This window comes from Cottoperca gobio, chromosome 9 (assembly GCF_900634415.1).
Source record: "Cottoperca gobio chromosome 9, fCotGob3.1, whole genome shotgun sequence".
Taxonomy (NCBI): domain Eukaryota; kingdom Metazoa; phylum Chordata; class Actinopteri; order Perciformes; family Bovichtidae; genus Cottoperca; species Cottoperca gobio.
In genome coordinates, this window is record NC_041363.1 from 23,406,177 (window position 1) to 23,421,176 (window position 15,000).

At 38.6% G+C, this 15,000-nt stretch overlaps 1 protein-coding gene across 1 annotated transcript in view; it reads right to left on the bottom strand.

Annotated features, from left to right (window-relative positions):
* Positions 1–15,000, bottom strand: part of LOC115013881 (protein unc-13 homolog B-like) — a 72,654-nt gene that overhangs the window by 33,266 nt on the left and 24,388 nt on the right. Inside the window, exon 3 of the mRNA XM_029440434.1 lies at positions 10,573–10,672. Coding sequence (XP_029296294.1) covers positions 10,573–10,672 — 100 coding nt within the window. The remainder of the gene's footprint in view (positions 1–10,572; positions 10,673–15,000) is intronic.

Here is a 15,000-nt window from a genome sequence, read left to right on the forward strand (position 1 = left end):
CATTCTGCATTAATTATTGAGTTGATGCTCTTAAAGTCTTGTCATACATGGCCGCTGTCATGGATCATGCTAGGCTGCTGCATGTGATGTTTTATGTTTTAGTTTTTTTTACTACACATTACCCAGATATTTTTAAAGTTCAAACTTCTTTTCACATTGTGACTTGTATGTCCTTTCAAAATTAAACTCTGCTATGTTTCCTGCTAGATGAAGACACTGATCACTGACCAGGTCAGAGAATGATTCTGGTGAAAAGTGAGGTGATGGAAACTAAATTGTCTGCACTGCAAATATTTCATATAGTATAGTTCATATATTGCACTAAAACCCAACTAAATAAAGCACCCTAATGTTTGATCCTATATCAAAGTTATTGTAATAACCTGTTCCCGAAATTCCTTCGTGTAAACAGTGTTTACGTCAACGTCCAAGATGTAATTACGACTTGGGAAAGCTCCTATATATTAGCATCACCTACTGTCCACGGTGTCAATGAAGGGTTATTTTCTATGTTGCTAATGTGCTATTGGAACTTGATATAAATGTAAATATCCAAGTTATGCTTTCTTTAAAACCAGAATGTGGTGAAACACTCTGATACAGCGGCACTAAGAGGTGTTGACAGCATAAATAAGAGCAAGAGAAATGGCTGTGACCAGACAGCAGTAAATCATTCCTGTTATTATAATTTGATAAAGTCTTTGTGAAGGAAAAAGGTCATCATCTTTTAAAACTTATATAATTGATGGAGAACTGGAAGGAAAGAGCAAACTATGAACCGAATCCCCAGAGAGGCAGTCAGACAGAAAGACAATAGTGACGGAGGAGGAGTCTCAAGAGAAAGGCTTCTCCTCATTCTACATTTGGAAAAAAAACAGAAACATTAAATTCTGAAATTTACCAGTTTGTCTAATTAATTACTCAATTTCTTTCTATTTATTTGAAACTTCTCAAATTCTCTAAAAAATAAATACAGGAAAATCTATGAATGAAATATTAGTTTATAGCTTTAAAATAATAGCCTACATTAGATAGACAATTACACTATATACAGTAGGAGATGTGAACTGTCAGTCAATCGACCTCTGTCACGGTACTATAAAGCAGGTAAAAAGATTAAGACCTTCAGCTTCAGTGAGGACAGTACTGAGGAACAGACTAATAGAAACAGAATGAAGAGTAGAGACAAAAAGACAAGGCATGTGGTGAAGGAAAAAAGAGAGACAACAAGAGCAACAGCAAAAAAGGGAGAAAATATACGGTGAGGCCCATAAATATTTGGACATTGACACAATTTTCATAATTATGGCTCTATACACGACCACAATGTACTTGAAATTAAACAATCAATATGTGCTTTAAGTGCAGACTTTCAGCATTAATTTGAGGGTATTTACATCCAAATCAGGTGAATGGTGGAGGTTACAACACATTTTATACGTGCTATCCCCTTTTTAAGGGACCAAAAGTAATTGGACAATTGGCTGCTCAGCTGTTCCATGGCCAGGTGTGTGTTGTTTCCTCGTTAGTTCATTAACAAGGAGCAGATAAAAGGTCTAGAGTTCATTTCAAGTGTGGTATTTGCTTTTGGAATGTGTTGAGGTCAACTCTCAATATGAAGTCTAAAGAGCTGTCACTATCAGTGAAGCAAGCCATCGTTAGGCTGAAACATCAAAACAAACCCATCAGAGAAATAACAAAAACATTAAGTGTGGCCAAATCAACTGTTTGGTACATTCTTAAAAAGAAAGAACGCACTGGTGAGCTCAGCAACACCAAAAGATCTTGAAGACGACTGTCGTGGATGACAGAAGAATTATTCTCCTGGTGAAGAAAAAGCCCTTCACAACAGTTGGCCAGATCAAGAACACTCTCCAGGAGGTAGGTGTATCTGTGTCAAGTCAACAATCAAGAGAAGACTTCACCAGAGTAAATACAGAGGGTTCCCCACACCATGTAAACCATTGGTGAGCATCAAAAACAGGAAGACCAGATTAGAGTTTGCTAAAACGCATCTAAAAAAGCCTGTAAAGTTCTGGATCAACATCCTGGGGACAAAGATCAACTTGTAGAATGATGGGAAGAGAAGAGTATGGAGAAGGGAAGGAACTGCTCATCATCCAAAGCACATCACCTCATCAGTGAAGCATGGTGGTGGTAGTGTTATGGCATGGGCATGTATGGCTGCCAATGGAACTGGTTCCCTTGTATTTATTGATGATGTGACTGCTGACAAAAGCAGCAGGATGAACTCTGAAGTGTTTCGGTGAATATTATCTGCTCATATTCAGCCAAATGCTTCAGAACTCATTGGACGGCGCTTCACAGTGCAGATGGACAATGACCCAAAGCATACTGCGAAAGCAACCAAAGAGTTTTTTAAGGCAAAGAAGTGGAATGTTCTGCAATGGCCAAGTCAGTCACCTGACCTGAATCCAATTGAGCATGCATTTCACTTGCCGAAGACAAAACTGAAGGGAAACTGCCCAAAGAACAAGCAGGAAGTGAAGACAGCTGCAGTAAAGGCCTGACAGAGCATCACCAGGGACCAAACCCAGCGTCTGCTGATGTCTATGGGTTCCAGACTTCAGGCTATACTGCAATGGATTTGCAACCAAATATTAAAAGTGACAATTTGATTTATGATTATTTTATTATTTATTATTATTAGTTACTTTGTCCAATTACTTTTGGTCCCTTGAAAAGGGTATACCACATATAAAATGTATTGTAATTCCTCCACCATTCATCTGATTTGGATGTAAATACCCTCAAATTAAAGTTGAAAGTCTGCACTTAAAGTATATATTGACTGTTTAATTTCAAGTCCATTGTGGTGATGTACAGAGACAAAATGATGAAAATTGTGTCAATGTCCAAATATTTATGGACCTAACTGTACAACTGAGACGGACAGAGATTTAATCCAAGGATACATGCGCAGTGACGAGGGAGGCAGAGTGACGCTGAGCATAGAGGGATCAACATTTAATTGCTTATACCACTAGCCAACAAACACAAACACAAACACAAACACACACACACACACACACACACACACACACACACACACACACACACACACACACACACACACACACACACACATACATACACAGCTGTCCAGTGACCACCAATGTATCATAATCATCATATTTAATATAGACTAGACAAGAATAAGACGCAACAGAGGCGTCTACAGAAATATAAGAAAAGATTAAATGATTAATAATGAAGTAAAAAAAATAGCTGGGGAATAAGCAATGCTTCAAGCAAGAGTCAATGAATAAAAAACAAATGCAAATGTTTCAGAAACCTGTCATATGTCAAAATTGCCAAAAAAGTGTTATGTAGTGTGGCAGTAATGTTGCATGCACAATCATGGATTACTGTGGGATTACAGGCAGTGTTGATATATTTGGGCTGCCAAGATGGAAGTCTTGGAATAAGGTTTGCAAAACTAAAAGCAACACAAATACCAATAGTGTTTGGGTTCACATAGAACGGGTGCAGGTGTTTCAGCAGGTGCTTTGACATGCATGTGTTAAAGCCTGGGAGCCACACGGATTTATGCACCAACCATGCACCAACCCCTAACTGTTGGTTAAAGGGAAATACTCAACTGACTGTGGCGCTGGTCACCAAAATCAGAGGGAATCATCTCAACGTGAATATTTTTAACGACACAACATTTCTGTTCAATTACAGAACTAGTAGTTATTATATTGTAACTCACAAAAATGTTGGAGAAATGGACATTAAGTGACGATCTGAGGAATTTAGTTTCTGCTTGTAATTTGCTGCAGTGCGAATTACTACAACAATAGAAAATGGATTGAAAAGGACTGGAACATTCAGATACATCAAACGTTCCCACTTTGGAAGACAAATTGACTGGTCGTCCCGCTTGTAGAAAGTATTAGTTCGAGACTCTCCAGTTTTTGTCATATCATTGTCACAGAAAATGTGGTAAAATGTTGTTGTTTTTTTGCCATTCTCTAAATTATATAAAAAACTGTTTCTTTATCAAAAAGCATTTTCATTATAAAGAGGAAATGTTTTCAACTTGGGAGGGCTTCAATCAACAATTGCCAGTGAGAAACAGCAGTAGTCCAACACTAAGTGTGTGTGTGTGCATGAATCTTGGATTATGATTTTGAGGCTGGTTTTTGAGGCAAGTGAGCCAAGGTTACAGCACATGAAAAAAGGCATTATTAATTTCCTGTTGCGGTGCATTAATACGAGTAGCCCATGAAGTTAAACCAAACAAATTGTCCCTTGGAGATGAATACATTTAAAAATAAAATAAATGTTTAAATGATCTGAAATAGATTATAAAGGTGACCTGATTTCTCATGTCAAACGTTTGCTTTAATGTAAGCATGTAATGTACGGAAAAACCGTTAGTCCAAACAAAAGTCCTTTTATTACATACTGTTACCTTGATTTCTCTTTTCATCCTCTGGAGACAATTTCACTATTACATTTCTATAACAATGTATTTCTAAAATAGATCGATAAGTGTCAGTGGGGAACATGAGCGAGTGAGAAGCTTTCCCCTGCCTTGAAAAATACTGTGTTTTTATTTTTTAGGAAAGTCACATGATTGTGACTACCTTATCTAGATGAGCCCAGTACAATAATAAAATGAATTTATTAAGCATCAACTTCTCTTTCATCAGCCTAAAGATGTACTTCATGTTTAGAAGAGACAGTTGATAATAAACCCTCCAGTATTAATGGATGGCTTACAGCTGGAACAATCAGGATTTCAGAAAGGTTAACAACCAGCTGCAAACAGTCAGAAAGAAAGAAGAAGAGCTATCAGCAGGGGAGAGATTGGGATTGAGAGGAGCTTGCCAGGAATACTGTTACTATTCTCGACTTTAGTTTTAGTCAGGAATCTAAGGGGGTGGCAGGATGGGTGAGCACAAGCCAGGCTCAGTCCAAGCTCATCTGTGACTGACTGAAAATGAAAACCACATTTCACTCTCCATCCAGCTCTGTCCGTCTCTCACTGCCTCTTTAATCTGCAGTATATTTGCACAGTCCAGAATGACAGCATGACACAGTACGGCAGCTAATCCTATACAACCAGGAAGTCTTTACCTGACTGACACCTATAGTATGTAGTAGATAATGACATATACAAAGTGCTTGGATATGTGTTCTTAAGCAATGTGTTGTATCTGTTATGTCTGGTCTCGTTGCAACATTTTCCCTTTCTCCAAGACAATCTTGCACGTTCATATGCTCGACCCTCTAAAGTCGCTCCAGATCAACACCAACATGAACGGAACATGACGGTGCTCCCTAATGTACAATATCCAGTTAGAAATTGGGAGGGGTTTATTGTCTTTTTACCCACCAACTGACACTTGAAGTAACATGAGCAGTGACCACTGTGGCTAAATTACCACAGAATGGGCAATTAGCGCCAAAGGTTATCAAATGACTCTAGTGCTTTAGCACAAATCATGGTAATAATTAATTTAATTGTTTTCCTACCACATCATATAGCATGCATCTTTTATATATGGTGTGATTTCATCATTTTAAGCACAATCAGAGCACATGCTTGAGCTAGCCCTGTGCCACATATTGACTCTTGTTGAGACCTTTTATTCTGGGAATCAAACTCAGTTGCAATTTCTACTCGAAACCTCTGACAGTGTTTCAAAGCAGCATGCCGCTGCTGCCCCCCATCGAGCGGGAGTGCTGCTAATGAGAGTTTGGATCTAATTAGCTATTTAGCAGAGGAGGCCCTGGGTTTTCCTTTTTATATAATCATCAACATCTTTTTAATCATTATGGTATTATTGAATGGCATTTTACCTAACTACTGAACTGTAATAATGTGCAATAATCCCAAAAATAGACTGTAGCCTATGCCAACATATAACATAAAATACCTGGCTTTAATGAGAATATCTTTGGATCTCCTCCCCTGAATTTCAGTACCTGCGTCAGCGGAGCACACCCACACACACCCACACACCCACACACATACACACACACACATACACACACACACACACACACACACACACACACACACACACACACACACACACACACACACACACACACACACACACACACACAAACACACACACAGCGCTATCCGTCTGAGAATAGCTAATAATAATGAACTATTCCGTATTTCATGGGCTATTTGGGATAATGCATATATACTGTAAATACATATATTTTTTTAAACCCAGATGCATTCACATACTGCTTTGGATGTCAATTAGCATGGCAAGCTTTGAAGCATTTGGGTCAGCTCTAGGTGAAAGTGAAAATAGCTGATCTGATAGAGGATAGGGTAATAGCAGAGATTATAGAAGGGAGAGGTAAGGAGGGTCTTATGTTATCATGTGGTCCACAGTCAATCTATTTAATCCCTCTAATCAAGTCTAGGGGGATCAGTATGCAGGAAAGATGAGTCTATTGTGCAGCACAATACAAAACAAAGGATAAATGTAAACTTAAAAATGTAAAATAAACTTTTTGACTAAAAGCCTTGACTTCGGGACAGTCTAAACTGTATGTTGCACTTGCCGGATGTTTCACTGTGTTATAAAAGTTGTCAAATCATAAGTAAGTAAGGTTGCTGACAGATAATGGATCCAAGAGGCAGCATGTCGATTGAGAACAGTAAAGGTCCTAGGACACAGCCTTGGGCCACACCATGGTCAAAGTTGGCTGCTTCTGATATGTGTTCCCCGATTCTGACATGGAACTTCCTTCCAGTAATATAAGATTGAAACCATCTTAGAACGGTACCAGAGAGACAAACCCATTTCTGAAGACGGCTGAGTAAAATATTGTGGTCAATAGTGTCGAAGACGGCACTCAGCTCAAGGAGAATGAGAACAGATACATTTCAAACTTTGACCAGCGCTTTGTACTATGGTTCGCTCTGAAGCCAGATTGTAAATTTTCAAGTATATCCTTCTCACAAAAGGTGTTTGTGTCACAGTCTGGATTTTTGTATATCCTGTTTTATTTTGAAGTGTTCACTCCCCCTTATGTCGTGTCTAGTTGTACTTCCTGTCTGTGTGTTTTCCTGTCTGTGTGTTTTCCCTCTGTGATTGTTGATTGGTTCCTCCTGTGTCCATTTACTCTGCCCTTATGTTTCTGCCTTTCTCCCCAGCTGTGTCTTGTTCCCTCGTTTGGAGTCTGTGTATTTAGCCCTGTCTGCCCCAGTGTGTTTTGTGGAATTGTCATTTCATGTTACGTGTTTGTTACCGGCGCCCATGTCTGCCCGTATCTGTCTGTTCATGTCCTGCTCGTCCCCTGATTGGTTTGTGTTGTTTTGTTACTTTGTATTTCTGTATGTTTATTAGCTTTTGTCAATAAAGCTCTCTTTTGGTTAAAATCATCATCTGCGTCCTGCAATTGGGTCCTCACCTTCACCGAACCGTGACAGTTTGTTTAATTGTTCAAACACTTCCTTCTCTAAAACCTTGCTCAGGAACGGTAGATATGAGATCGGGAGGTAATAATTAAAAGAGGAGGGGTCTAAGTTAAGTTTCTTGATTAAATGTTTTACAGTTGCGCTCTTAAAAGAGTTTGGGAAAATGCCAGATTCTAGGGAGGAATTTAAATTGAGGAGTGTATATAAGGACAGTTTATCATAAGTGCTCTTGAAAAGGTCAGCTGAAACAGGGTCACAAGAGCAACTAAAAGGTTTCATACTGGAGACAAGTTTTGCATTTATCATCCTCTGTGATTAAGTCAAAGCTAGTTATGGTACTTGGTGGTGAAGGGCTGGTTTGAAGAGAATTATACATCTTTCCTGGGATGGTTTGAATGTTGAGCCTAAAATTGTAATTTTTTTTCTTTAAAGAATGAGGCAACTTCTTCACATTTAGTGGAAGAAGCTTTGTATACTAAGTCTAAGGTTGGATGTGGCTATTTTTAAAACAAAAATCCGGTTTATAATTAGGTTGATTATTATTCATCTATTCTCATTCCTTTAGGGGTCATTGCTACTACTACTACTACTACTACTACTACTACTACTACTACTACTACTAATAATAATAATAATATTGTTTCAAATAACATTAATATTAAGACTTTTCAGACCTTTTAGATTTTCAAAAGACCTGCTGATATACTTGTTTGAGGTTTTCTTTAACCAAGTAAAATAACTCATTCAAATTCAAACTTGTAATGTTTAAGAAACAGAATAAATGCACGTAGGCAGAAGATTATTTGAGACGAAATATGGTTATATAAATCAATATCCAATTATTAGTAGCCAGTTATCTCTGTACCTGAAGCACTGTGCCAAGCATTGTTAGTATGCAACAATACAGACAAAGTATAATTTAATCCAGCTGGATCAGAGGTCAGGTAGCACTCTTGACTACACAAAGCAAAAAAAAAAGAATAAAAGAGTAAATACACCAACAAAAATCCAATATAAAAGAAAATGTCACACCAAAAGAAGAAAAGCAGAAGTAGTCAACAAACAACAAAAGGACTTCAGAAAAGAGTGACAACCTGTGATATAATATTGTACAGTAAACCTTGTTATAGAAGTAATAATCTTCCTTCGTTGTGCATCCAGCCACCCAGTAAGAATTGATTTGATGATATGCAGAATTTCAAAAGAAATCTAGACGTCTTAATTAAAACTGGTCTAAATGTGGTTGAAAAGTAAACCTTTTTTTGATAATGTTAACGGCGTGGCTCGAGGGATGGAAATGTCATTCAGTCAGTCGGTTGCTCCACCACTTTGGTCCTATAAATTGCCACGAAATTCTGTCTGTGGTCTAGTGGTCTAGTGGTTAGGGTTTCCAAATACAATACTGGAAGGTTGTGAGTTTAATACCAGGCTGCCACCATTGTGCCCCTGAGCAAGGTACTTAACCCTGAGTTGCTCCAGGGAGACTGTCCCTGTAGATAGTTCACTGTAAGTCGCTCTGGAGAAGAGCATCTGCTAAATGACCTGTAATGTAATGTAATATCCAAATATTCATGGTCTCTAGAAATTGAATGCAAATACCAAAACTGATGACATTCCCATCGGCCCCAGCAGTACTTTGTGTTTAGTGCTAATTAGTAAATGTTAGCATGCTGAACTAAGATGCCGAAAATGGATACGATCATACCTGCTAAACCAAGTTAGCATTGTAATTGTCCTTGTTAGCATGCTGATGTTAGCATTTAGCTCAAAGCAGTGCTGAGCCTAAGTACAGCCTCACACAGCTGCTAGCATGTCTGTAGATTCTTAGTCTGGTTTAACTCTTTGTGACATATAACCCCTACATTGGCTATATTTAAATATGCAGTTAGGGCCTGCTTCACAGTTTTGACCTATACGGTATGTCTGATTTACTTACATACTGTCCTGTTACACAAAATAACTCTAGAGACCACTCTGAAACAGTCAATTTATATGAGGAGAGCAAAGCCTCATTTTATAAACGAAAACATTGTGATTGCTACAATTGTCTCATCTCAGCCAAGCCCCCTTACATTAGACCTATTAGTCATAGTGCTTTCTCTGATTCCGCTGGTTACAGGTAATCACACCATCCCTAAAGCATTACCCCACAAAAATATACTTTATGGATGTACATACAAGGAGCAGCACTACTTCCGCAAAAATTTAAAAGTGATTTTAGATTTCCCACATCAGCTACATTTACACTTTTTATCCCCCATGGAATCTGACTGGACTGGACAATTCATTAGATTTATAACCCATCCACTAATCTGAGTTTGGCATGTAATTTCACTTTCCATCCATCCAACCTGCTCCAAACACAAATTCCTATTTAGTAGCCTGTGTCAGCCGGCCAGACTGGAGTCCCACAGGCGGCCGATGCTCACTTTCAATTTCAGTAAGGCCTATTAAAGCCAGCTAGCAGTGGATATCTGTCCTGTATTCATCTAAGGGCTGACACACACTCCTTCAATTTCTCTCTACATTTGTCTTAATACATCCCAAGAGGTTGGTGCCGAAGAAGCTGCTGATACAAGTGACACTGAGCTAAAAAGTAAAAAGCAACTGGAAGAAACTAGAAACCAAGACAAGAGTAGTCAAAACTTAAAAACTAATTTCAGCTACACAAACTTGGTGCCATTTTTATTTAAAGATATGACCTGAAAAATAATCTGAACATTCAACCATTTGTCTCTGGCAACACATCTGATCGGGCAGATTTTTTTAATTCTATATTAACATTATGTGTTTTGAGTGTACATTTCAAGGTATATTATCATCAGTAGATTGTCGGCCATTTTTATAAACTTCATCTGCTAGTTTGTAGAACTGCATACCCTGAATGGAAACCGGCTTATACTTTTGCAACATTCTTTTTTGAAACTTTAATCTACAGAAGATATGATCATTCCAGGATGGCAAAACATAAACATCACAATATGTATGAGGTTTCTAAATACCAGATTGTATGCCGCTATTGTCAAATTACTGATGTAATGATGGCTAGGAAGGATCGTCTGGGTCTTCATTGAAAATTCCGGGTGCTAGATAAAAGTTGAAAGAGTAAGTAATAAGAGTAGTAAGAAGAGCAGCAGGGTGATACTCACAACATGAAGTCTTGCTCCCAACATGGCTGGTCCCCTCGGACTGTGATGGTGGTACTCTTCACATTTTGCACCTTTAAAGTGACATAGGCGTTGAACTTGTCTGGAAAAGAAAAGAAAATTAATTCAGATTTTGCCTTTTGGTTGAATAGCTGTTTGGGTTAAAGCATAACGTGATGGGGTCTTCTATCTTCTCCTGTTGTACCATCCCTAGGCTCCAGTGACCCATCTCACTTATTGATTGAACTACAGGAAACATAAATTCATTCTTTGCATAACAATACAGTAAACAGTCATTATTTATGGAGCAGAGAAGCATCTCTGTAGCTCATAAAAAAAGATAAAGGGGAGATAAACAAAGGCTAAAAAACAACAACCATGAGAGATTTTTCAGACAGGGGAGAAATAATTAAATCTACTCGCATAAACAAAACCTAACAAAATAACACAGGCACACCATTAGTTAGACAGAAGATGTCATGCATAATTTAATATTATATTAATTAATTATACTATTACACTAATGTGAAGTTGTTAAAGACATTATCCCCCTATAAAGCTGCAGGAAGTGACCACCAAACACATATCTTATGCTAAGTTTAGCTTGTGCAATACATTAAGCTTTTTCCTTTAAATCACTGAACAGTGCGAAGACTATAAACCACTGTGGACAGCATATTTGTGCAGAACTGTCGGACAGCATTGAAGAAGTGCAAGTCAGATTAAAGGCAATCAACATCCTAGTCATAACTCATCAAATGCAGTCCTAAATAATAATAATGATATCTGTGCTGATATAAAATAGGATTTAAAAAAAACATGATCTGTCATAGATCTGTCATGATGAAACTAACTTAAAGAAAAATCTTGATTTGCTTTCACAGTAAAAATCAGTCACACAGTAAAAAAACAAACACCAATCTCCCAGTCTGTCCCTGTTGTGTCATTCTTACTCCATTGATACTTTGTATGTCTTGGACACATCAGAAAAATCTTAAAAAAGCAACCACAAGCCATTATGAGCACATTAGGAGATGCTTTGACAGGATTTTGAGCAAGAGGTTAGAAAATGCACCTGTTTTCTAATACATATTTACATCTGTACGATAAATATGAAGCTACCACCAGCAGCTGGTTAGCTTTGCTCAGCACAAAGACTGAAAATAAATGTAATCAGCTAGCTTGGCATTTTAGCTTTTGTCATAATACAACCATGTTTTTAGATATCCAGACATATTAGGCTAGTGCTATTCCTTCTACTGCAATATTATCCAAGATGGATACAGTTGAATTTATTAATAATGTACCTAGAGTTGATCATTACATCACATGACATTACAGTTAATTTAGCTGACGCTTTTGTCCAAAGCGACTTACAATAAGTGCAAACAATCATGAGGGTACAACTCCGAACAGCAAGAATCTTGCAAGTACATTAGCTTCAAAGATGTGAAATCCTTTAAGTGCAGAACAATAGCTTCAAATAAGCCAAACAAATGTAAGTGCAACATACAGAAACAATAGAAATGTTTTTTAGTTTTCTTTCTCATTGGCTGTGCAGTCGAAACAGGTGAGTTTTCAGTCTGTGACGGAAGGTGTGAAGCCTGTCTGCTGACCTGACATCCTGATGCGTCATACATAAAATGTCAAATGTGTGGTCTATCTGCCAACCCGCCCAGCAGAGCTCAGAAGGAATGACGAAGTCAAAAGACAGGGGGTGAAATGGTTAATCAGGAATAATCCATCATTCACTTAAGGGGGTTGCCAGGTCTGTGATTAAGGGGACAAGCTGACTGGCAGGGTGCAGACAGCCCCATTTACTGCCTAAGATAACAGGGGTAAGAACACATTTAGGAAAACACAACAACTGGACAAGCAACGAAAGAAAGACATCACAAACAACACCAAAATAAACCAAATATAAATATACAAGTGCCCTCGTCTATATTTGGCATCCATTTCCTGTGACACCACCAGGTTTGTCGTAAAAGATGACACTCAGCAGACCTTCATAGATGCTTGATTGCATGCACACACATATCCCAGCATGCAGCGGGACCCTCTTGGGGAGCAGCCGGCGTCATTTATAATTAAGCGATGGCGATGACTTGTGAAAATAAATAAGTTATATTCAGTTACACATAGACGTACGCAGCGCGGGCAGGCAGAGATGACATTTACTAGGCTGTCTACAGTAATGAATACTCTATTATGGGAGGGGATGGAGGAGGCTGGAGAGTGAGCAGAGGGGAGCTTTTGGTGGATGAAGGAAGCTGAAGGAGATATTAAACTGAGAACTCAATTATTTTGGTCTCACCAGTACAAACAGACAGGAGGTTTTGTATTAGCTGCATTTCTTTCAACTGCTTTACATTTTCTGATCATGGTTCAACTTCTTTAAACCTGCATTTATTCATATTTCTATATTGACACTGAATAAAGTGACAACATGAAATGTGAAAGGGGTTGAACCCACCACAAATATTCACCAATGCTGCAGCTCTGTAGGGTTTGATAGCCTCTATGACTGTTTTGGTTTTACATGGCCTTTATTGTAGTCCGACTGCTCTTATTAACGCTGATTCGAGCAGCAGCAGACATCTGTTTTCAGCAAACTAGAGACTTGGCCAGCGCTAAACGGCAAACAGAAAAAGGTTGTCTGCAAAGCTAGCTGGTGAGGACTAAACTAAAGAGCCAGATAGTTTTTTCTTGGTGGAGACCAAAACAGCTAAGCTAGCTTAAAGAAATTAATATTGGACTTACATTGAGTCTAAATGAATTGTAATTACAATCAATATGTTAATTTCTTAAGCAGGCCATTTTTTGCTAACTTGTTGAGGGTCTGGTAGCTTGTTGGAAAAATCTGCAATTCTTTTTGGCAGAACACAATGAAAGTGTCTTCGACAATGACTACTTAGTTTACAAATAAGCTCAGGTGAAGCTCACTGCTTCAGTTTGCAATAAGCGACAGATGGAATACAAGTCAGACAGCACAGCAGTTCAGGCTGTGCTGTCTCATCACACCAACACCATTGTTGTCACGGTATGGTGAAGGTGAGGACCCAAATGCAGTTCACTGGACAATAATGTTAACCAAAAACGAGCTTTATTGAAAACAAAAGCCGAAGCTAACAAAGTACAAACATACAAACACAAACCAATCAGGGGACGAGCTGAACACGAGCTGAACACGAGCAGGACATGAGCAGGACACGAGCAGGACACGAGCAGGACACGAGCAGGTAGTGATGTGTCCAGGAACAGGTTCGCGGGTTTGGCGTGCGATTCGAAATATAAGGGGGAGCGAACCACAATTGAGCCCCCTCATAATCAACACTTTATATAACCGCAAATTTGTGGGTTGTTGTCGTCGTAGTATGCATTGTTGCTGTTGAGTTGTTGGTATTGCGTTTATATTGGATCATTATTGAGCCAGCCAACTAGCGAAACAATTGTTATGCACGCCAGCATCATCTTCCTTGTGAGCAAGTAAAGATACCAAATCTAAATCTTGTTGAAAAAATTATGTACATCCAACGTGTACATTACACATCCCTGGTGGTATAGCTCGTAGAGCAGGCAACCCACATTCAAATACTTGCCGCATCGGCCCGGGGTTCGAAACAGACCTGCTGCTATTAGCTGCATGTCATTCCCCTTCTCTCTGTCCAATCTTAAACTGCACTATAATTTAAGGCGTAAAAAGCCCACATTTCTTTCCAGGCACTCTCTTCTCAATAACACGTAATAACATAAATCTTTATTTTTTAAATAGAACATTATATTCAGTCTTATATGTGTGCGTCAAAGAATTTTAAGGGCAAAAATACTTTAAATCCACTGCAGCCTTGCACTTTGCCGGTTTTACAATTATTGTCCACTTGATGGACTGCAGTGGCCCATCACAGCATGATAGCAACTGATGAGCAACGCGTCAGGTATGAAACACTACATTGATTTCAGATCATTCCCTGTAGACATCTGAAGACAGGCCTGTTGTGTTATGTTAATAATTTATTATACCAAGTACAGCCCAAATTCTTTACAGCATTCAAACCGAAAAGGAAACCTCATACATTGACCGCAAACCAAAATAAAAAATAATTTAATTCCAGTCTTCTGCAGCATACTATTAAATACTCAGAAGCTCCACTGAAGCAATTTCTTAAGGACCTTTCGTGTTTCTAATTCACATTTCCTGTTCGGATTGTTTTTCAAAGCAGCTTGACATTCAAACTAGTTTCACTCTGATTAAAATCCCACTTCATAAACCTCTAATCCAGAGATTTACAAGTACGGAAAGTGGTGTCATGACCCAAAAGGCTATATCTGCTGATATCACTGAGTTGCAGCCTTTAAAGGTTCAATGTGTAGGTCCGAGCAACCTTACTCTTGTGTAAGCCTTTCTGTCAGTCAGTCAGTCATCAGGCT